General features: G+C 32.5%; 1 protein-coding gene across 4 annotated transcripts in view; it reads left to right on the forward strand.

The window, feature by feature from the left end:
- LOC150097180 (RNA binding protein fox-1 homolog 2-like) overlaps positions 1–26,471 on the forward strand; it is a 678,934-nt gene that overhangs the window by 392,627 nt on the left and 259,836 nt on the right. For all 4 annotated transcript variants that reach the window (XM_090406839.1, XM_090406842.1, XM_090406843.1 and 1 more), the window contains exons 3-4: positions 7,013–7,183; positions 23,346–23,399. In XM_090406839.1, the coding sequence (XP_090262965.1) occupies positions 7,013–7,183; positions 23,346–23,399 (225 nt within the window). The remainder of the gene's footprint in view (positions 1–7,012; positions 7,184–23,345; positions 23,400–26,471) is intronic.

The raw sequence follows: 26,471 nt of genomic DNA on the forward strand, positions 1-26,471 counted from the left end.
CGGTTCAAATGTGCCGCCATCTCGTGGTCCCTAACCCTAACACAATATATTTAATGTCTGAAAATAATGTGGGTTCTACGGTCGATTTTCTTGAGTTTACTGGACGAAAAACCCGAGTTTCCGGGAGGAAAAACCCGCTTGCCCGTGCCAGAGATCGACTAACTCGGGAACCGGTCGAAAAAAGGCTTAGAAAAATTTCCTCTAGTCACCGACTAGACTCGAAACCAAGTCTTCCTTCGTGCGGCAAGCGCCGTGGTATGCAAACGCCACATCCACTGAGTATATTTTTATTAACACTAAAGCATCTATGTACAATCAAAATAAATATATATACAACTATTTACAATATATACATTTGTACACAGAATGCTTATTCTAATTGGCATTTTGATATACATTTCTTGAGGCTACTTCTATTGGGTTTATTTGTATCAACAACAGCAGCTGTGTACATTTAAAAATAAATATATATACAGCTATTTACAATTTGTACATAGGCTGCTAATTCTATTAGGCATTTTCATTTACTCGTTACAATATACCTATGACGCCTGTTTTACAATCACTGTTTAAATAAGATACAACATGTCACATGCTCAATTTCTATTTTCCTTATTGTCCTATTGAATTGTTTGAGCTGTTATTTTTGTTGGTATATGTTACATAGTGATTTCAGTCTATTTATAAGTTCCATTATCAGATCAGTCTATTCTCGTTTATATATATATATATATATATATATATAAACGAGAATAGACTGATATATATATATATATATATATATATATATATATATATATATATATATATATATATATATATATATATATATATATATATATATATATATATATATATATATACAGGGTGTTCGGGATAAATTTGACAGTTTCGTAAGGAAAAAGAAAATCTTCTTTGTATCTATTAAATTTAATGAATTGACAAAAAAACATTACAGGCAGAGTTAATTACAATACTATCAACAAGATTTACTCAAAATAACCACCATTAGCATCGATCACAGCTTCAATTCTGCTTCGGAACCTCGAACAAGCTGATGCTACAGTCTCCCTGGGAAGGGCCGCAAAAACTGTTTTAATTTTATCCATTAACTGGGCTTTTGTATTACTGGAAGTGCAATTGGTGTCTTTTTCAACTGTGCCCCATACAAAATAATCCATGGGGTTAAGGTCTGGGGAGTTTGGAGGCCAAACATTTGGACTGGTGAAGTCGTAGAAATTTTCAGACAACCATTTTTGACTTTTCCCAGAGGTGTGGCAAGGGGCCGAATCCTGCTGCCATACATACGGCCTACCATTGGCTACCCTTGTTATCCAGGGCTTGACTACAGTTAGCAACTCCACGAACAAAGCCCGAATTCCAATGCCAGGGTTCTTCAACACCTGTTCCTGCAGATTTGCGAGGAATTCTGCTGTACGAACGCAATCAGATCGTCTGCTAGGGATCTTTCTTCTTGCTACATCCTCGTAGTCACCATTGCAAGTCTCTAGTTCATGCCTGATTGTTTTTACTGTATTCAGGGAGCATTGGGCAGCAGTCGTAATATCCTTATTTTGATGGCGGGCACGAATCATCATGATACAAGTTATTCTCTTCCATGATTCAGGTGGGTTCCAGCTATCCATCCTTTCTGACATCTTGTATATGAATGAAGAAGGGTCCAAACTTTTAAATGAAGAGAAGTGTGTGTTAATACATGTAACTTACGGAAAAATATAATTAATTATAAATATGTCAAATTTATCCCGAACACCCTGTATATATATATATATATATATATATATATTCCTTCATTTTGAAGTCTTCTTTCATGGACCAGGAACACCAAAAACAGGAAAACAGCACACCATGCTTGACTGAAAGTCTAGTTGACCACTGACGTGAAAGTGGAAACCATTACATCATCATCATACTGACCACGCATGCGTGGTGTACAGAACTGTTAAAATAGTTACTCTACAGAAAAAGTCCAGTCCGATACATTTTCTTCCTAAGAATGATTATATCATCGCAAAATCAACCGACTATCATTTTCTCTCTGTTTCTTTTTTTCTTTTCTATCTATTCATCTCTTATTTTATTATTGCAACTGTTTTCTCTGTCTGTTCGCCTATTTATCTCACCCTTTTGTTTTCATTGTCTGAGTTCCTAATGAACGCTGTTTAGGAACGCCGAAGTAACGTACATGTATTTTACATTCGTTAATGGCCGTAATTTAATTAAGATTGGAAAACTCAATTAGAAGTTGTTGTACTATACGTATTGATTGTATGATGAAAGAATAAACGTCCTAGCACGACCAGATAAGTAAGGGAAAAGATTAGTTCTAGAATCCTTAAAAATAAAAAAAGTCTAGAGAAAGAAACATTTGCTTCATATTGCTTCTGTGACGTGTGGGCAACAACACAAAACGTCAGGCTATATATATATATATATATATATATATATATATATATATATATATATATATATATATATACATATATATATATACATACATACACCGCTAAAGATCTTTACTATTGTTCTTTTTCACCTGAGTCCCTTTCTTTATTTTCTCCTTGATTACACACATTGATTGAAGACGCAAGTATTAAAAAAATCTTTGAAATTTGAAATAACTTATTAAACCTCTTAAAGAATTTTTGCTTTGCATCAAGAGCGATAAGAAAGAGATCCAGTTACTAAAATATTTCCAAGCTCTTCAATTCTTTGCTGTTATCTTTATCATTGTTGCTTCTAAATCAACATGTCTGTAAGTTAATCTCGTAATTCAAAGCAAAATCACAAAAGTATAGACGAAACCTCAACCGTTTTTAGATATCTCGTGAAAGAGATTTAATGTATTATTGTTATAAGTAGATTTTTTTATTATTATTATGTCGGTTGGCATCATCTTTTCAAAGCAATAAACTCGTTTGCATTCCTATTGGTTGGTAATTGTCACGTGTTATTGTGAAGAGCATTACACACCTGTGGATGAAATGAAAAGAACCAGTGGCGCGTGACTGAGTATGTTACGTCAACAATAAAAAAAATACAAATAAAAAAAAATCCCACTTTCAGGTTGTTGCTCAGCAACACACACACTTCATAGTTTTTAAGTTACAAAAAATCTAAAAGAAATATTTAGCTATAAAAATGAACCGAAGTGTGTCATAAATACAGTTTAGGAAAGTCAAAACGTAATGATATTTCAAATGCAATGAAACTATGTTAAATATTACAGAACTGTAAGGAGTTTAATAAACTGTTTTTATATAACACACGGTCGTTTAAGTATTTACAAAAATACATAGATGACGACAAATAAAAGTAAATAGAAGTAATGATATATAATAAAGAAACAAAGATAACCGTATTTGTACATAATGATGCATTCTTATTGAATGCGGGCGATCAGTGAATTTTGTGATGTTTATTTTGTTCAACTGTTTACGGTGTATTTGGAGTGTTTAGCGTATCATCGTAATCTATTTTCCTGGCTGTTGTCATGGTAACCGAGATCTATAAACACTAGCATGTTCGCGCGTGCGAGAGAGTAAAAAAAAGATAAAATATAATACGATGAAGAATAAAAGAGCAGAGAATGGATACGTGTGATTAATGCAGGTTGGAAAACATGCAATAGATAAGGGCTTCGTTGTTATCCGTGGGATGGAGTCATAAATTTAGATATCAAAAATATAGTTTTTCATGCAGACCCACATTAGATAAAAAAAAATCAAGGAAAAAAAAAAAAAAAGAAAGCAATCACTAAACGAAAGAGTACTTCGAAAACTGTAGCAAATAGCACACCGAGAGAACATGTTATCCAATATGCTTTGGCCAAGATCCAGTTCTCAATTGAACAACGTCAGCAATTTCAAAAAGACTTAGTTGCCTATCTTAACATCCGGGACCACAAAATCTCATTTACTCTGTGGATCATCCACTAATCTTGGGGTGTCATGAAATTCTTTTCTGACAAATTCCGGCGAAATGCATCGGGAGAATATTTTTTCTTTTTTGTTCGGCAAGTAAGAGATTAAGAAGTTCTGAAGAATTCGGTATGTCAGAATGCTGTTGAACAATGAAAAAAAATAAAAAAATAAAATAATATATATATATATATATACAGGGTGTTCGGGATAAATTTGACAGTTTCGTAAGGAAAAAGAAAATCTTCTTTGTATCTATTAAATTTAATGAATTGACAAAAAAACATTACAGGCAGAGTTAATTACAATACTATCAACAAGATTTACTCAAAATAACCACCATTAGCATCGATCACAGCTTCAATTCTGCTTCGGAACCTCGAACAAGCTGATGCTACAGTCTCCCTGGGAAGGGCCGCAAAAACTGTTTTAATTTTATCCATTAACTGGGCTTTTGTATTACTGGAAGTGCGATTGGTGTCTTTTTCAACTGCGCCCCATACAAAATAATCCATGGGGTTAAGGTCTGGGGAGTTTGGAGGCCAAACATTTGGACTGGTGAAGTCGTAGAAATTTTCAGACAACCATTTTTGACTTTTCCCAGAGGTGTGGCAAGGGGCCGAATCCTGCTGCCATACATACGGCCTACCATTGGCTACCCTTGTTATCCAGGGCTTGACTACAGTTAGCAACTCTACGAACAAAGCCCGAATTCCAATGCCAGGGTTCTTCAACACCTGTTCCTGCAGATTTGCGAGGAATTCTGCTGTACGAACGCAATCAGATCGTCTGCTAGGGATCTTTCTTCTTGCTACATCCTCGTAGTCACCATTGCAAGTCTCTAGTTCATGCCTGATTGTTTTTACTGTATTCAGGGAGCATTGGGCAGCAGTCGTAATATCCTTATTTTGATGGCGGGCACGAATCATCATGATACAAGTTATTCTCTTCCATGATTCAGGTGGGTTCCAGCTATCCATCCTTTCTGACATCTTGTATATGAATGAAGAAGGGTCCAAACTTTTAAATGAAGAGAAGTGTGTGTTAATACATGTAACTTACGGAAAAATATAATTAATTATAAATATGTCAAATTTATCCCGAACACCCTGTATATATATATATATATATATATATATATATATATATATATATATATATATTAAAGATGCCAAGCTATTTTAAACCTGGTTTTACTCCATTTCCCAGGTAAGCAAACAGACAAACACGTCAAGTTTGCGCCTGCACGTATTGCAAGTCTAGCTGACCCTGCACGTAGTGCAAGACCAAGGCAACTCGTGGTAAATGTAGATTAAGCTCAGTTCACTATTCTTGATATATATAATATATATCGTTAACAGTCCTGATTATATGTTCTTGACGCAAGATGGCGCTTTTGTACATTGCATATAAATACAAGATAAGACTCGATGTAAGGCTCTAAATAGAAGATACGCTTACTTGCCGCCATGTTGGATCTAGGGTCGCCCACAGTCGCATTCATTCGAGCTCTTGATTTTTTCGACTTTAAAGCGAAATAGGAGGTTGTTCTGCTCCAAATTGTATGTATGTATATAAATGTAAACATAAATAAGTTATAAAGTATCATTGACCTGCTTGCTTTTTAAAAGTTCATATTGAAATATAAGAAAAATCTTATGAATTTGCATACAGTACATATATTGGAAATACGGTTATTTTATTACACAGATCCCCCCCCGTACTTGCCGCCATTTTGGAACTATCTTGGCGGTTAGAGCTCGTATCATTTATCAGTAAATAGAAGTGGCTGTATAACGTTCATAAGCATTCATTTTTCGTGAATTCGTAAAGAAAAGACTTCTCATGTCCTTTATTATTGGTTGTACTGCTTTATATGAATTAGCGATTTTGATAAAATACTGTTATTAATTTTAGAAATTCTGCATTGTCTAAATCGGTACTTTAAAATATGGAACTGAAAGTCGGATTCCAGGGAGGTGTCATGTAATAATATTAATAATAAAATAAAACAAAACTAGACATATGACTTGTAATTATCTTTGAAACAATGATAATTTATAAGTAATTTATGTTTACACACACACACACACATATATATATATATATATTATATATATATATATATATATATATATATATATATATATATATATATATATATGTACTGTATGCATGTTCATAAGATTTTTCCTATATTTCAATATGAACTGTTAAAAATCAAGCAGCACTCATAAACAACCAGCACTGCACAAACTTTAAAAAAAAAAGTAAAAAAAGAATTCCCCATTTTATATAGAAATAATTGTTGCGATAAAAAATGGTGTATACATTAAAAATTGCAACTGCCAAACAATTGAAGAAATTTTTTTTTAAATGTAACTTTTCTTAAAATATTTTAATGTATTTTCAAATTTCTTAGATATTTAAATCTTTATTATTTAATTTTTTAAAAAACGTGCAAATGATACAGCTTCATGTGAAAAGGCATCAGGCAATCTTTTAAACGGTTTTTTTATACTCTTTGTGTTATAATCAGTAACACAAACAATTGAATTATTAAAATTATTTGCAATTAGCAAATAAACTAGAATCCGATATCAGTAAAAACAGACGTTGATTATCTTCAAAACAGAACCTGTTGTTGCTATGGAAACATTCATTTCGATATAAATATATACTAACAATAGATGAAATAGATAACATAAAATAGATAAAACAGACAATTTTGATATAAATTAATTTATATTTCCTAATATATTTTATGCCATATGAAGGCATAATTAAGTTTTTATTTGTTTAAGATTTTCAAAAATTAAGATTTTTTAAGATTTTAAGATAAAATGCTAAAAATTATAACGTTATTATCTTCTAAGAAAATGCTAAGTCTCCCAATGAATGGCATCCCACAGATAAAAAGCAGTGGGGGTAGTAACTATGTCCACGGTGATCAGAAAACCAATACATAGTATTTAATAAACTGCTTCTGGTTTGTAGCATGTATTGTATGTCTTAATAATTAAATACGTTTCTCTGCACATCGCATCTAATGAAGCTATTCTGTCTTTCAGCAAACAGACCTGGAGCCAGAAATTTCGCTGTCAACAGGAACTCAAGGTCAAGCAGCCACACAAACCACATCGGCCAACACAGATGTAACTAAAACCAACCAACCCAAGAGGCTACACGTCAGTAACATCCCTTTCCGGTTCAGGGATCCAGACCTCAGGCAACTGTTCGGGGTGAGTGTTTTACTAATGTTCATGCAGTAAGTCAACACACAGGGAGGAACTGAGACGTGGTCATTAAACGTATTTAGTTTTGGCGGCGCCGTCTTGGAAAAAAAAAAAAAAAAAAGTGTTTGTTACCAAAACTACAGTCGGTCTCCTCGATGGCTAATCATCCGGAAGAAAGTTCGGCCATTTTCTACTAGGTGGCGTGGAGCTTGTACACAATATTAATGTACTTCGGTCATGGGAATAATTACGACTTCTAAAAATAGATAGAAAGAGAAATAAATCAGCGAAATTGTACAATGGCTGCGTCGAAAGGGACCTTTAGATGTCTCCAGCAGAAAATTCGGTCATCCATGACGACCCTTTGGCGTTCTGCACCATTCGCTAAATAGGTTCGGGAAAGAGAGAATTAAACCCGGTAACTGGAGTTCGGTAGTGCACAAATCAACAAAAATGCTTTTCCATTTTCTTATCCGGAAGAAATCGCTTTCATTTATTACGCTACGAATCTTAAAGGTCCCCAAGTTTGCATTTCTATAGTCCGTCTTAGAAATTTAAAGTTTTCGCCTTCCTCGCCATTATTGAAAGTAATTTGATCATGTATCACTGAAGGCAGGAAGCAAGGAGACTGTTTACGGTAGATGGCGCTGTTCAATAAAAAAAAATTTACGCTAAGAGTGCACATCAGAGAGAGCAGGAGAATAATATCATTTGGGATTCAAATGTTCAAATGAATTTCCATATGAGACATTTTGGTCCCAATGCATGATGCTTGAATGAGGTACTTAAAAAAAAAAAAGAAAAATTATTTCTTTGTGTTTAATTCTCCTTTTGAGTAAAGATTTCAATTATTCATTGCTATATATAAAGTAGTATCTTACTTTGTAATAAACCAAACATGTTTCGTTTTTTTTTTTTTTTTTACGTATCTAAGACCAGAAAACTTCACTGATTACTGCTCCTTCGCAAAAAAATCCATCTGCTTTCTATACGATACAAATATAAGCTCTGTTTATTTCTTTAACTCTCCGGTTTCAATCAGCAAATGGACTTTTTTTTTTAAATACTCCTTATAATAAAAATTAATAATGTCAACAACGTAAACAAAAAGATTGAATTAGATTTCCTTGTAGGTTTCTATTAACTGAATTTCAACCGTCTTCAAATATTTAAAAAAAAAAAAAACATTTCGGCTCTCAATCATCATTGAGACATTTTATTCGCTTTTTCAGAATTACAATTTTAATTTGTTTTTAACCAATTCGCTTCAATTTTTCAAGGTGTTTGTTGATTTAAATATAAATTAAAATAAAATTAGGGATAGTTAAGTACTACTAAAAAAAAAATATATATATATATATATATATATATATATATATATTGTGTTTCAATGAAGCCGAACATCACTGACAAACCATAGGGCGTTCAGAATCATACGAAGGCATTTGTTTTGCACTTGCTGCAGTTTGAGGATATTAGTATCGGAGGTATGGCTACATGCTGGCGAAGCATAAATGATTATGGGACGAATCATCAGTTTGTAGAGTAGCAGTTTGATTCTGGTGTGTATTTTACTGTTTCTGTTTATTAAGGGACAGAGCTGGGCGATGGCTTTTGATGTGTTTGCACACGTATCCTTGATGTGGTGGTTGAATGTTAGTCTTTTGTCCAGCAGTACACCAAGATACTGTTCTTCTAGAGAAGAGCACGGCTATGCTCTTCAAGGAGTTTACTTGTAATCTCCAATTGAAGAACCATTTTTCTAATATTTGTAGGTTTTCTTGGAGCTTTTTGGTGACCAGGTGTGGGCGAAGGGATCTGGTTAGTATCGCTGTGTCATCAGCGTAGAAGGCCAAGATAGATGACATTGGATTGTGTGGAATATCTGCCATAAATATCGAGAAAAGAATTGGGGCCAGTAATGATCCTTGCGGAACACCAACCAGAATGGGGAGCTTGGTCAGCATAGTGTAGTTTATCTTGACCTGCATAAATCTGTTGCTGAGTTATGATTGGATCCACTGTATCATCTGTAGCGGGATATTAAAGGCAATGAGCTTGTGGAACAGACCATAATGCCACACCTTATCGAAGGTTTGGCCATATCCAGAAAGACAGCTCCGGTAAGTTGATGCCAATTTGTAGCCTGTGGTGGATCTGTTGAGTGGTGCTATGATGTTGAAGAAATCCAAATTGTTCATTTGGGAGGATATTCGACTTATTTACTGTGGATTGGAGTCTGGTGAGGATGACCCTTTCGGCAATCTTTCCCAGGTTCGAAATCAGGCTAATGGACGATAATTTTGCGGTAGATTCGTCTTTGCCTGGTCTATGAATGTGGGTTATATAGGTAGTTTTCCACGGGAAAGATCGGCATCTAATAATCGCGTTGATTATGTTGAAATATCTTAAGGATGTTAAATAGATTCTTAAATTTTTCTTAAAATATTTTATGATATTTAAAAATTTATTAAAAATTGAAACGGTTTGTTATATATTTTTTTAAATATATAAATACACAGCTACAGGATTTACTTCTTAAATAAGATTATTTCAATTCGTATTATTCAAATATTTTTCGAAAAGCAATCTCTAAACCAGCAATACAATGTTTTTTTTTGCATGAACTTTACCCTCGTAATATATTATCTTGGTATTTATTAATAAAAGATATTTTATAAAATGAAGTGTACCCACTTTTAGTATTATTTTTCAACGGAGGCCATTTCCCCCCAGGCAGTTGTTTCAAATCTAAGTTTTCCAACTGTTTTTTTTTTTTTTTTCAACTCTGATCATAATTCTGGACTCTGGAGGAATGCTTTTTGGACAGGAACCGTTTGCATTTACCACTTCTACTTTTATCTTTCGTTTCCTCTTAATGTGATAATATTGTTCTGCAAATATCACAACAGAACTCCCTCAATCGGAAAGCAGTGCCGATATGTTTATTCCTTCACAAGAGACACAATAAGCACTGGCAGTTGGGAAGACATGTTTAGTAATACTTAACCCCACCTTAAGTATGATAGCCTTGAGAAGCTGATTCTGATACGCTGTTTTTCTTAATACTGCTTATCAGAATAACGCCCAAATTTCTTTTGCTTTCAAGGCCTGCCTTGCATATAATTTAAGAAGGCAATTTCCATGTTTTAATATACTCATTACGCATTCTTTACGTTTTTATTTTTATTTTCCTCATTCTTTGGAAGACTCTTGCATGGCTTTTACCCTGTGTCATTGAAGAATACGAAGTTTCTAAGTAGTCTCTCAGTACTACCTCCATATATCAGTTATAGGTACAATTATGTCCAAAATGGTAGGAGCGAATGCTGATCTTGAAATTCACGCTTACTCTTGTTATCATTCAGAGAATGAGAGGTGTGATTTAAGTCTGATTAGTGGAATAATGAATTACTGACCATTTAAAACTATATATTTAGAAATTTATGTACATTTAATCATACAAATACAACATTTATTTTACAAATGATATTCTATCTTTTTCAATTTAGCTACTTGAATACAAATTCTACCCTACGGTTCTTCTTTATGAACTGGCCAATAACATCGTCATAAAAAGTTGGTTGTAACTTAATTTTCTCAAGCAACACGCACACTTGTAAAGGCTGGCTGAAGCTCACTGGCTAGAGCTACGTTGACTGCGTATGGCCCGTGCTTAAGATGACTTGAATGGAGCGGAAATGGCTATGCGCGCGCATGAAATCACAGCGCTGCGACGAAGACCGGGAAGCTCACACAACTGATCAAGCCAAGGTAGCTTTGACTAGACGAGCAAGCATCGGCCTTCGATACACAATGCAAAGCTCAATTATTGCCGCGCAAGCTTAAGACGTCTTCAGTCTACAAAAATAAAAGCCTAAGTGGAATGCTTATAAATGCGTGCATTTATTAACAAATAAATATTGCTTCTTTCTCAAGTAATGAGTTTGCGCAGAAAGCATGGAGAATACGCCCCTGCAAAATGGATAGCTATTAAATTACGATATAAGTGTCGCTATACGAGAATGTTATCACAAGCGCACATTTTAGGAATGTTGATCATTTCATATTCTTAAATATATTTTATAAAAAAAAGATTGCATCCTTAATTTTGTGATCGTAAGTGATGAAAATTATCTGAAAAAAGTAACTACAAGGAAACAAAACAAATCATGGAACAGCTGAAAATACCAAATACGGCGAATAAAGTGGCAAAGAAAGTAGAAGAAATGAATGAGAGAAATATACAAGAAAGTGATAATGTAAGTGAAAAATGGAAGATTCTGAAGGAAAGCATAATTACTGCTACAGAATTGCATTTAGCCAAAAAAGAAGAGGAAAAAGAGAAAAGAAAGGAACCATGGATGACGGAAAATATTTTGAGGAAAATAACACAAAGAAGAAGGTTAGCTAATAGTAAAACAGAGGAGAAAAAAAATGCGGTATAAAGACTTGAGTAGAGAGATAAGAAGGAAAACGGAAGAGTGGTTAGATGGAATAAGTAAAGATAAACAGCAAAGGCAGAAAGAAAGGACATAAAAGGTGTTTATAGAAACATTAATTTGATGACAGGAAGGACAAAGATGCTAAGGACTGGAGCAGTGAAGAATGAAAGAGGTGAAATTCTAATGGAAAAAGAGAAGATATTACAGAGATGGAAAGAATATGTAAGTAAACTTTATGAAGACAGAGAAAGAGGAGAAAAGCAAACGAAAGAGTATGGTGGGCAGAGGCTGTGCATCATGAGGGAGGAATTGAATCTAGCAATTGAAAAGATAAAAGAAGTAAAATCGCCTGGAATAGATGGTATACAGACCCTTTCACCTTTTTCACCCTTTTTTTCTTATAAGGAAAAAAGGGTGAAAAAGGTATGGAAGTGTTATGGCAAATTATTAACTGAATTTATGAGAGAAAGAATTACCAGAGGAGTTTAGAAGATCAATTTTTATCCCCATTAAAAAAAGACGCGAGTTTTAGACTCTAACAATTTTAGAACGATAAGTCTTATAACTCACACCGCAAAAATTCTGGTGCAAATAATTTTAGAGAGAATTAGGAATAAAATAGAAAAAGAAATGAATGAGGAACAGTTTGGATTCCGAACCAACAGAGAGGCTATAAATTGTCTAAGAATTATTGGGGAGAAAACACTAAACCATGGTGGAAAGTTGTTTTGGGGATTTCTAGACTTTGAAAAGGCATTTGATACAGTGAAACGTAAAAGCATTTTGACATTCTAGAAAATATTGATATTGACTCTTACGACTTGGAAATTTTAAAGAGATTATATTTGGACACAAACAGGGTCAGTATGTGTAGATGGAGAGGAAACAGGAGAATTCCCGGTGGAGAGAGGAATTAGACAAGGATGCGAGTTATCACCATTATTGTTTAACCTTTACAGTGAAGATGCTTAGAGAGACACTTGAGGATGTAAAAGAAGGAATAAAAATAAATGGAAGAATAATTAATAACTTAAGATATGCGGATGATGTAGTGGTGATGGCAGAAAGTGAAAATGGATTACAACAAATTATTTAAAGATTTGAAAACTCTTGTAAAGAGTATGGACTAAGAATTAACACAAAAAAGACCAAGATAATGATAATGGGCAGAAAAATAGGAGATAATGTAAAGATAAGATGTGGAGGAAAGATTTTAGACGATGTGGATAGATTTCAATATTTAGGTCGCTGGATCTCAGAGAAAGGAACTTCAGAGTTGGACATTAGAAATAGAATAAACAAAGCTAAATCGGCATTTATAGAAATGAAGAGAATTTAATAAACAAGAATATTAAAATAGGTGTTAGAGTTGGAAAAGTTAAAGCAACAGTTTGGAGTATTGCAAGTTATGGAAGTGAGTCATGAACACTCAGAAAGAGAGAAATGGAAAGAATTAGTGCATTGGAAATGTGATGTTATAGAAGAATGGAAAAGATTAGCCCAACAGAGAGAATATCAAATCAAGAAGTTTTAAGAAGAGTTGGGATGGAAAGAACACTGCTTAAAAATGTTATGCAAAGAAAGACCAGATTTGCAGGACATCTTCTGAGAGGTTCCTCACGACATCTGACAAGAACTATATTACAAGGAAAAGTTGAGGGGAAGAGAAGACGTGGAAGACCAACTAGAGAATGGTTCAATGACATCGTGGAATGGACTGGTTTAAGAATGACGGAGGCAACAGACAGCGAAGAGCTGTCTCATCTGCAACCCTCTTGCTAGAGGACGATACCGGACGACGACGAACTGGTGGCATTTCTAAAGAAATCGTTTAACCCTCTTAAAGTATATTACAAGACTCATACACCATTTTTCAACTCTAAATAACTTATTTTTATTTGTTTTTAGTATTCGAAGTATTTAGGATGAAATAGATTATTTCGGGAGGGTAATGGATGGCAATGCTGTAGCCAATGAAGTTCAAACTGAGGCTGGGTTATTGCTGTTACCCTCCTGCCATGATCAGAGCTCATAGCTCAATAATACTTTATCCTTACATTGTCCTCTACGGATAACGGAAAAGATGAAAAGATCATTCTTGCTTAGCTCATCTAGCCAAAAAAAAAAAAAGTATTTAGGATTAACGATGAATTTGGCCATTAATTTATTGTAACAATGAAACCGTTAACTGCATCTAAGTCGTTATGTTTTTGTAAAAACTGTTCGCTAGGAAATAATTAGCGTGTAAGACGATAAAAGTTATTAGTAAAGCTTGACATATTTGAAAAGGATAATTGCTTCTGGTGAAGTTTAGTTCTGAGTATCGAAAAATGAAATACATAAAGTAAATTTTTTCATTTGTGCGCTAAGCTAAGTAAGATTAGGTACAACAGAAATCAAAAATGAAATTTGGAAACATCTTAGAGATAGATTTTTAAAATCTCATTACTTAAATCCATAGATTACCACTATCTATAGTAACTTATGTGGTTTCAAATTATATTCATATGACGTTGATAGCGAATGTAAACAAAGGTAGACCACAAAAAAATCACTTCGTTTTCATTGGCTGTAAAGCGAAAGAAAGTGACCAATCACATAACAGTAGTTTGCATTTAGTATAATTTAAAATTGGGATGTCTATATATCTTGTTTTCAAAGAATCTATGCGCATTTTTATTTCATATTTTCATTACTTAAATTCCAGAATTAAAATTATCGAAATAAAAAGAATCTATAGCTGCATCATTTAATTCTTTTATTGCAACTTTTATAGCTGATTGCGTTTTTAATTATACGTAATTCAATTCATTTACTAAAACTAGTGCATATCAAGGCAATTCCAATAACGAAAATTATATTTTCATAAACTCTCTGGTAAATTTTCGAAACTTTCATAAGTTTCTTTTTCTATTTGGCTATAAAATATGGCTGCATCCATAATACCTTCCATTTTAATTCTTAATTCAATTAATCTTAATGAAAATATCGGATAGTGTCTAGAGAAACAAAAATGTTTACTTCTAATATTGTCCATCTATCGTACCAAGTTAAAAAGAACAAACTTGTGTTTGTTCTTTTTAACTTTTTTTTAACAAAAAACAAAATTTTCGAAACTTTCATAAGTTTCTTTTTCTATTTGGCTATAAAATATGGCTGGATCCATAATACCCTCCATTTTGATTCTTAATTCAATTAATGTTAATGAAAATAACGGATAGTGTCTAGAGAAACAAACATATTTACTTCTAATATTATCCAGTCATCGTACTAAGTTAAAAAGAACAAACTTGTGTTGCTATGGCAGAAAATTGCAGATGATATTTCGAAAAGAAGACTTGATGGCAGAATAATGGATATAATGGAATGTTTCATCCGTAACAAGATGACGTCAAAAGTATGTTATCCAATCAGCGAAATGATGACATAAAAAAAAAAAAACATCTGCGCTTATAATTCCAAAGTGTGTTTTAAGTGAAAACGTGTTTTATAGATCAGTAAATTTATATTAGATATAGTGGAGTTTTATTTCAAAAATAAAATAAAAAAGAAATAGTGAAAAAGCTAAGAAAGATGAAAATGAGGTTAAATGTATGACTTGCTTACTGATCAGCGTGGGTCAGTATTTCTTCTAAATGGATCACTTTTATCGTGAATTTTCGAAAAGTTCAAATTTTCGGTGAATTGTTTTTTCGATGAATTGTTCATTCGATTAATTGCCTTTTCGATGAACTCTCCGGATACCAGGTGCGGTTCCATGAATATTCACGTCCGTTGTATCATCATACGCCAAATAAAAAACTAAATAAACATTATCAGATTCAAAATTTTGTGTTTGTGACTCCCATTATTAGACGTAAACAGATTTAGAGATCAGAATTCTTAATGTAATGATGAAATGAAATGGAGTTTCGTAATTTTGCCTAAATAAAATCAACAAATAGAAAAGGTCGAGGCACGTCCAGCTAGTATTAATATGTACGTTATAGTGAAATAAGTACTGAAACATTTCAATCAAATACAATAACAAGTCATCTGCTGTTATCTGTTAATGATGCTTGTAAAAAAAAAAAAAAAAGCCAAAACATTTTCGACTTGCTGACTCCAGTTCTGAGGTATTCGATAGGACGTATTTTGATATGTTAAATGTAATTAATTAAATAATAATAAAAACTCAGAACACTTAAAGCGCGCGCGCGCGCGCGCGCACACACACACACACACACACACACACACACACACACACACACACACACACACACACACAGGTCACATCGCGCAATCAGTTGATCAAATCTGGAACACGGATGTTAAGTTACTAACATTGCTAAAGATTCTTTAAAAAAAAATTGGTCTAAACGGACATCCGTTTTTCAGGAACTCTAAACTAAATTTCGTTCTGATGTCATAAAACGTTTTTCTCCAAAAAAAAAACCTCACACATCAAAATCTGATCATAAATTCTACTTTTTGAGCTGTTAAATTTATCAAATTTCCTTTTGTATTTTATTTCGTCTGCTTCCTTCTGTCACTCCAACATTACAGTTTTCCAAATCTTCATTTTCTTCATGTTCGGAGAAGCAGTTAAATTACAAAGGCGATAACTTGCATTTTCGTTCCACTCCTCGCATTGGAAAGAAAGTGCTTTGGTTCCACCTGAATTCAAGAATCATTTCAGATGAGAATTCACTCAAAAAGGGTTATTTTGCTATCTATTCCATATTCTGTAGAATACTTCCGAGGCAATCACGTGCCAAATAGAATCAAAGGCTTTCTGCAGATCAATAAATTGATGGTACATTACTTCATTATGTTCCATCTATTTCTCCGATGATAAGGAGTGTAAATATATATGGTGTGTTGCAATCCTGTTCTTTCTAAATGCTGCCTGAGAATTTCCATTCCATTTTTGCTTCAATTCGTGCGCATAAGATATCAAAAAATATTTGTGCTGTTAGTTTGACTGTTTTGTAGCTTCGCCCATTTTTGATGTCACTCATGTATTGGGTTCTTGGTCTTCTTCTACCAGGTCTTCCCTCCATCGTTAGCCTTATCCGGCTAATGGTCCTAAACTTAGTGCAGTCTTTACTGTTTCCTTTTTAATGGGAACAAGAAACAACAGTGCCGATATTTTGAAGAGATTCCCGTGTTCAACCTTTGCCTGCACATTTTATGAAGTCTGAAGATGTAACATGGAATTCTGCAAATTCCATCATCAGTACTGATGGAATATTATCAGTTCCTGCCGTTTTGCTTTTCCTTCCTATCTAAGTATTGAATAATCAATAGCCTTAATTTTTTATCCAAGCTATCATCATACTTATATAGTTGGACGCTCATAACATTTCAAATTCAGTAATATTTTTTGAATTTTGGCTTCACACATGTGAGAGAAAACTAACTGTAATTTACAATATTACTCCTATATACGATAGTGAACACATTTATCTGAACAATCACATTTTAAAGAAAAAATTTAATTTCACAAGAAAATCAAACTACATCTTTACTTGTCTAATAATTTATATGCTCCTCTGTTCCTTATAAGCTCGTTAATTCGCTTAGGCATGGACTCTACCAACGTAGAACACATTTTTCTTATTTTTGCATTTTGGTGTGGGCAGCAAGGTTTGCTGACCACACCAAAGACCGGCTAACTTGGCTATGACTGAGGAAGATCCTGAAGCTCCTCACGTCGTCGACGGGAATCGAACCTAGGACACTCTTTTCCCAGGCATATAGTTGCGAAGCGCACAGCCATTAGGCTAACCGCGCGGACATCCATTTTATAGCTACACAAAATGAATGAAACCACTACGAATATCAATTTATTTACAATATTAAAAACGCACAACACTATTAATAAACATCGTATTAACAGTTAAAACACGCAACATCAACAAAAATAGTGAACTAAAAACAAAAACTTCAAACATTCGGTTTGTTCGTATTAATTTGTTCGCTACTGTATTTCGCTCAGTATGTCCTGAGTTTCTTTCAGGGAGAAGACAGACAAACTGGCAACAATATTTAAATTATGAATACAGTGTTATTACCAGTTTTTCTGTCTTTTCCCTGAAGAAGCTCATGACATATTGACGAATATTTGTAGTAATAAATTGTATTTAATTTTCTGTTGCATGTGTGAAGTCGGTATTCAAAAATTATGGTATGTCTAACGAGTGTGTCTCTAATAAACAACTAGTAACCTATCAGTAATATTTATTCCATTCTCATTTTCAATTATCTGGCTCTTATGAATAAAAAGCTCTGTTAAGTTCGTAATTTTTTTGTTGTTTTGTATGGTTATTTTTTGAATCATGAATACAATTTCTGTTCCCAATTTCTCTTCTAATTTTTCGAATAAACATTTTTTTTTCAAGCTTTGTCTCCTTTCTAATCAATGTCTTCAGATAATTATAATGTCCGTTGTTGTTCTCAGTTTTCCAAATTAGTGTAAATCCTATACTGACTAAAGAGATCTAAAATTGCTTGGGTAATTCAAGGTTTTAGCATTTTCTTCTTAGAATAATTTCAGCTAGTTTAATGATCGTCCATAAAAACTGTTGCTAGGGGGTCATCAGGATCAAGAGAATTAGCAAAAAGATTTGTTTGGATGGTCTACAGGCCTAGCGAGCATGACAAATGTGTTATGTGCATTTTTTCCTGTTATTTGAGAAGTCATTCAGGAAAATAAAGAGCAAGTTTGTAAGAAATAATTAATAAATTAGGAACAAATAAAGTACAATTATATATAATACTTTTTTTCCCGAGAATTGCATAATATAGAACGTGCAACCGAGTGAATTTTCATTGGTAGTCTTAGTACGAGGAATGGACAGCAGATGTCGCTAATGTGAAAACTTCTCAGCAAAATCTATTCTAATGAACCAAAAACAAATCAAATCTAAACGCAAAAATTAAAAGTGCATAAACTGGCTGAAAACACTTCTCAGAATTTAATTTACTGTGATTCCAGTACAGTTATGTAAAGAGCAGATAGAGGAAGCCAGAGAAAGACACTCAAGAATCGTTCTTTCCCAAGTAATTAAAGTTGGCATTAAAAGCATTCCCAAGACAAAAATCAAAATCACAGAGTAATAGCACTCTCCATAGCTGAATTTGTACAATTCTACTCCCTTCAGAAACATTATCCACGTTAAGAGAACGAATGCACATGAGCTTAAACTTCTTTAGAGCTCATAAAAGAAATTGAGAAGGGTTTAAATTATCATGTTTTGAAATAATGTCTCAGACACCTTAAAAAGAAATATATTTAGAGAAATAAATTTGATCTGTAAGGAAATTAAAATTTGGATCTTAACAATAGAGTCAGTTAATTTCATATATAAAAAAAATTAAAAACTGGATTTCAATAATAGAGTCAGTTTATTTCATATAAAAAAATAAAAAATATAAAAAAAAAATTAAAAATTGGATTTCAACAATATAGTCAGTTAATTTCATATCATTGCAATTGTTGAATTGATACTGACAAATTGCATGACTTTCAACAGACGGACAAACAATTTTCTCAGCTGTACGGAAAAATAATCTAATTGGCCTATGGAAATGTTGCATTATTTTCCTTCATTGTAATGTTTTTTGGAAACCACATAGTCATAAGGGGAGAAGTGGACGCTATTTGCATGGATACTGAACATGTTAATACAAATCAATATGTAACGATAATAAAAATACCTGAAGGCACTTGGGAATGATCTGCTAACATTAAAATGGGTCTCATGACTAACGAACTATTGTGTTAGAGGGGAACCAACATATACGTATGGAGGCTGTTCTTGAAGTGGTTAGAATTATTATTGTATTCTAACTGATACGAAGGCTTGAAAGTCGTTGCTGATAGAAAAAGCAGTCATCGTACATATTTTTTTTAATTCGTGATATTTTGAAGAATTAAATCGAGTGATGAGAACGGCATATTGCACAAAAGTCTTGAAGTGAGGGCATCAGTTTGAAATTCACGATCTCCAGGGACACAGATTTAGAAACATACGAAATCAATATTTGTAAAAATAAACATTTAGGAGTTTTATATAAGTTTCCAAGAAATTTATGAATACAATATAACCAAAATATGTTTAAAACATTTTTCTTTTTTTTGTTGTTTCGATACCTCTATAAAATGGTCAGGTTTTTCAATTTGGGAAATGTCATCCTAATGCGATAGAAGTCGATGCCAGTGCTAACTCAAAGAACTTTTCCGATAGTTTTTAATCATTTCTAGCTTTAAGAAACACAGTAAAAGAACTCGTTCTTGTTATTGAAATCCCCAAAAGTAATAATACGGACTAAATTTATCTTTGCAAAAAAAAAAAAAAAAAAAAAAAAAAACTGTAATAGTAGACACCCATAAATAGATTTTATAAAAAAATCGGAAATTCAAGTTAGCTTCGAAATTATTTGTTTTTAAATACATAATTTTGGTTTACATGATTAACAAAGAAATATATATATATATATATATATATATATATATATATATATATATATATACACGATTAACAAAAAAATATTAATACACTTCATATTTACTAGATTTGCGATTTACTAGATATTTGGACAGATTCCAAATAGATTTGATCTCCGCTGCATCATATCACAGTAAATTCCTTATGGTGAAACAAATCTTGACTTCGCCTGCCATAAAGAAGAATTATTGACTATACAACTGAAGCGTTTTCTTTTATTTGACCATTAAATTTCAAAAACGAATGATAAATAATAAAAAATAACTTACAAGAAATCATTCAGAATAAAATTGAAAGGCCTGTTGGGAATACGTATTTAAGACGACCAATTCTATAAGGTATCTCCATCTTCTTCGTGCATAGCTTGAAAGAACAATGTAAATTACTAAAGCAACTACGTTTCATACTCTAAAATATGTTTTATTAAAAATGAAGAAAAAAAATCAAATGAATGATAATCTTTTAAATCCTTTAATTCTAAACTTGCTTTTTTGTTTAATGATAATTGTAAGACGCAGCTAAGAACAAGCATTTTTGAGAATCCTCTTGTCGAGTGTTTGAAACTGGAAAGATTAGTGAAAGCGGAGAATAATACTTCGAGGATTAATAATCTTGCAACTTGTTAATCCCGCGATGTGAACTTTTAAATTAAAAAGATTTTCCCAGCACTTTTGCGCGTTAATATTTTTACTTTTTCTTAATCTTGAGTTTTCTAGGTTATCAAACGTGTTAAGCTGCTAATAAATCTTTTAATTCCTGCAAATCTTAGATTTCTTTCTTCTTTCTATAGCGTTTAAATAGAATCTACGGAGATTCAGTTCATATTAATGCGAAAATTAATATTGGTTAGGATTTCTCGATGCATTTTGAATAAAATTGATAAAGCGAACGTTTTTCTATTATTAATAGTTGCCTTCAAGGTTGGATGATGATTGCATGGCATTATTGTGGAAGCAACGAAGGCTGTAAGGTCTCCGTTGTTGTCTCTAGGTGGAAAATGAATCCACGTAACGTGCTTCTTGAAGACACGAGGTGACTTGAAAAGTTTCAAGTGCAGTCTCCGGATATAAAATTAATAATAATAAAAAGCCTTTCATGCTATAATGTATTAGAGGTTTACAACATTACTTGGGTGAGTTTCACATAAAAAATTAATGTTTAATAAATGCGTGATCGATAGAAGAAACCCATTAGTTGGTAGTACTTGCAGACAATTTACATTTTAGAGTTTGTTATTGCAATAAAATGTAAAGATGCGTTATCTAAGGGTAATGGCGAGTGGAGTACTGTACAATCACCCATCGTGATTACTTGTGCATTCACTACATAAATTAGCTGCCCGTGAGCTAATTAAATCTCTCTCATTGGAACAACATATTTTCCTAATATTAATTAATTCATGTGTGCGACTTTTTTTAATCAAATATTATGATTAATGCAACTGTAGTAGACATTTTATTCATCATCACAATCTTGTTCACATTGACATCATAAAGTATGCAAGATATGAAATAAAATGCTTTGAGTAAACAAACAAGACATAAATAATATAAAATATCCTGTTTTATTTTCAAAAGAGGAGACGGAGCTTTTTCCTTAACTTTTTTTGAGGATAGATTGGCAGCCTATTGCCCCTTTAGCTATAACTGCCAACGGAGCTCAAGGCTTTATCAGTGAATCAAGACTTTGATTCACTGATAAAGAAAGTAGAAAGAGAGACACTTACAGTCATCTTCAATAGCAAAATGATAAAGAAAAGCTTAAAAATGCTGCAGTCTGTTCGCGAGAGGGTAATCAAATTGATTAACGTCTCCTCTCTCTTACTGACTCACTCTTCGCTATCGCACATAAGCTCGGTTTCGTCTTTGTGCTATTTATCTAGCTACTTCCATGAATGTTCTTCACGTGAGCTGATATCTACTCGTATAATTCCACTACTCATCTCAAATTCGTTCATACATGAACTACAACTATCGCCATCTATTCGCAGTCCAACGAGGAATTCAAAGCCCTGGCTACGTCTTTTCGTAATCTTCGTTCCTTTATTCATTCTAGAATCCGATAATAACAAAGCTTTTATAGAATAAACAATTTCCAGTTAGCTAAAACCCGATAACGGAGTTTCTTAAAATTGCAATGCGCATACAACATTGTAATTTCAAATGTATTAATGATATAAAATAAATAAAGGTGTTTTTGATGATTTTAGAAGTTTAGAAAATATTTTGAATAATTTAAATATTTATATATTAACTTACAACTGAAATATAAGTTACATTATTATTTCAGAAAAAAATTTAATATTTTACATGGATTAATGTTATAAAATATGAATGACGTTACATCGTCGTCAGCTAACAACTTAATATTTATGATATTTATTTTTCATTGCTATATAAACTTTTTTTTATTAAAGACTGAAGCTTACCTAAAATCTCACAGATAACATTTCTCAGGTTCATTTAAGGAATTTTCTGAATTTCCCTTTGATCTTGCATGGGAAATCAAGGTATTTATTTCCTTATAAAGAAGAAACAAGAGAGAGTTTTCTAATTAATATCCAAGTGCAAATTCGTTTACTATTCTCTCTCTCTCATTTGTGTAATAAACTGGAAATTGTTTCATTAAGACGCCGTTAAATAAATTGAAAATAACTTCGTGTAAGCCGCCCGGTGGTAATAAGTGTAATTCAATTCAGTTGTTTCGCCTGGCGGTTGAAATATATTTTCTTTCTTCTTCTTTTCGTTTTCTCTCGGACACGCGCTCAATATCAGCTTGTTATGGCGGTTTCTCCGGTTCTTTTCCGAACATCCAGCCATATCCGATCCCACAACACATCACCGGAGCCCTTAGGGGAGGAAAAATTCTGCGTCTGCCGCAAAGATGATTTTGCCGATAATCGGAGCTAGCAGAATGACGTTCTGACTGAGTCGGGGGAAAGACGGTAGAATACACGGACGTTCCAGTTTAAAATTAATTTCTAAATTCAATCTGCTTAAATTCGGTTCCACCCCGTCTTATTTCGGAAATGGAATAAATTTCTTTGCAAGGAACACAAGGAAAAACAATCACCTTTGATTATCTCGTAAATAAATGAAACCAAGGGAAGAATGAAAGAAAAGAATTCTTACAAATATACACATTGATACATTTTGTTTTAATAAGGAATTGATTTGATAAACACGGTATATTATTTGCTACAATTTCATTTCTTTTTCTCTTTTCTTGCAGCAATTTGGCCCAATTTTAGATGTCGAAATTATATTTAATGAAAGGGGCTCCAAGGTAAGTGAGTTTATTTATTTTTTCCCTTCATTTCTGCACATCTTCGCAACCAGCAGCATGCTCTAGAAAAGAACTTTCTAAAGATTGACTTGTGGACAAATCTATTTTATTATATTCTGTCCGATGAATTTTTTTTTTTTTTTGCATGACGTAGCAGCAATAAGCTAATTTCAGTAAATTATTCATATTATTCATAATTGTATTTACATAATTATTAAAAACATTCTCAAAAGACTGCCTATTTTAATTTATAGAAAATTTATAATTTATTCAATTTACTGTTCAAGCGATTTCTGTTGAAATTAACTAATTTTATTATTATCTCTTTTAATAAATTATAATTATTTAATAATATTCATGTTGCATATAAATTATTAAGATAAATTGAATATTTATTCAAAATGGAATAAATGGAATACCTGTTTTCTCACTTACTATATTTATCTTAAATTGACTTTCTTTTTAATGTTCGAAATTTAAACACTAAAGTGCAGTTTCATATGAGTAGGGTGTTAATATTTGACTGTGATTATGAATAATCCATAATGCTGAGATATTGCTTTCCTTTTAAATGTCTTGAAGTTAAAATGCTAACATTTTTCTTATACAGATATGATATCAACATTTAATCTTTTGTAACATTCTATGAAATATTAACGTGTTTTTAATAATCATCACCTTATATTTAATAATCATCACCTTATATATATATATATATATATATATATATATATATATATATATATATATTTATATATATATATATTTACGAGTTAAGATCTTAAAGGCTCTTCTAATTTTCGTCTAATTATAATTATATTTTTAGAGAGTTGCTTGAAAAAATCGAAGAACTTTCGCATCATTCATATTTTCAAACAATGTAATAAACAACGTAACCTACTTCTCAGAAACCCAACAAGTAATTCTCTAATACATTTCATATATACTCCATATTGAATAAAAGAAAATTGGTGTATTGTTTTAACTTGATGTCTGAATAAAAATGTTCTATTATTTCAATATTAATATAAAAAATAATTTTTCTTTTTAAAATTTAAATATTTTTTAATATTTAAAATTTAAATTGAATCATTTTATACATCCTTTTAACCTGCTTTTATAGATTATGTTCTTTTCTCTTTCTCCTAAAGCCAGTAACTGTCAGTATGTGACCGGAATTTGTATAAACACGCTATTGAAAATTCCTCTGAGAAATATTTCCCTGGGTGATAAACGAGGTGCGTTTATCTTAAAGAAAGCTACACAGACAGTAAAACATAGATTTCAAAACGTATTTTTATATTCAATACACACCATAGCTTTACAGGAACGCACCATGCGAATATGTTAGCAATAACTATTAGCAACTATTTTAAACAGATCTAAGTATATTTTTCAAAACTTTACTTTTTCCGAAGATGCTTTTAAAATATATTTTAGCATTTTTCAAAGGTTAAATTCTTTCAGATTATCTCCATTAATTTCAGTCTGAACGAAGTTGACCCGATTGATTTGTCATATGTAGACGAAGTTCGATGACTTCACGTATGCTCTTTCTACATGTTTAACTGTAAAACCAATCTTGTACGGAGGTGGCGGATATATTCCGATAGAAAACTCGGAATTCACGTCTCACAAAACTAGTAAATTGACCACATAATATCGCATTTATTTGATGTTTAATCGCTGTTTATTTATGATTTCAATTATTCTTTCATAAATATTGAATAACAGCATCCTGAACATATCTGAACTATTATAAACATTTAAATATTGGGGTTTAAAATATTTGTCTTTCGTAGGTGATGTTACGTGTTTTCTAAAAGTGTTAGTGACATATTTAACTATAAATATTAAAGCGAATTATGATTTAAAAAAAACAATAAAACTGAAGCTGACCGTGAAAACTAAATTATCGTCTTTCCTTTTGAGGTCCGGTTTGGGTCCGTCTCGATATTTTTGATCGTATCCGTATATCCCTAGGGAAAAGGAAAACCGATCAAATAAAATGAAGGTTATAATTTTCGTTTATTATATCCATAAAACTTCAATCGCAAAAGTGTAAACGATTTCTCATAACAGACAAGTTGCTTAGGCAGCAGTTATCTCTGGACTTAACAACTTGAACTATCTTCTGGCTCATGGAGAAAGAGTACAGAACTATAATTGGTTGCAGTTAACTCCTTGTAAAACCGTATCTTAATGAACAAGTATTGCATTATTGATGTGCCCCTGTGGTCCTTTATACAATGTTCGGAAAGAGAATTCGAACTGTTTGAAGTGGAAATTGCTCTGAAATGCCCTCTTCGCGATACAAGCATGTTTATCGTTGGATGTTCATAATGAACACAAAACACCAACTAATACTAGTAATTACACTGATCATTAATCTACCTTCTCGAACTTATGGTGTAATGAAACATGCCGATTAACTTAATTGCACTTTTATTGCCTTGCCAATGAACTATAAGTCTTAAACGTAACAAGCAGAGCAGAAAGGAATTAAAATTACTTTGGTATATCTTAATACCTAGTCAAATGGTGCTCCTAAGGGTGTAATAGCGCGGGTATTAAAAGAAGTAAGATATTTGTTGTTTGATCCTATCTTAGTATAAGACATGGTATCTCTTGGAAAGTACATATAAATTAAAGAAATGGAACTTGGGTCCAGAATCAGAGAATGCCTTTCTGACTCCACCAAAAAAAAAAAAAAAAAAAAAAAAAAAAAATGAGTGTAAGAATTGCGAGGGTGATCTGAAAAGTTCTCGGCCTAACAATGAAAAAACGAATTTATAATTTCAAAATTATTTTTATTTTTCAACATGATCTCCCTTAAGACTAATACATTTATTCCAGCGATGCTCCAGCGCCATTATCCCATCCCTTTACGGATTCTCAGTAAGATCTGCAAAATACCCCTCTACAGCTGCAATCACCTCTTGATTCGAAGAAAAATGCTGACCAGCGAGGAAGAGTTTTAGTTTTGGGAAGAGATAGAAGTCAGAGGCAGTCAGATCTGGGGAATAGGGTGGATGGTCCAACAATTCATGGTGCAGATCCCTTAATTTCCCC

The sequence above is a fragment of the Typopeltis vanoorti genome, chromosome 17 (genome assembly GCF_054136105.1).
Source record: "Typopeltis vanoorti isolate ZY-2024b chromosome 17, IOZ_Tvanoo_1.0, whole genome shotgun sequence".
NCBI lineage: Eukaryota > Metazoa > Arthropoda > Arachnida > Uropygi > Thelyphonidae > Typopeltis > Typopeltis vanoorti.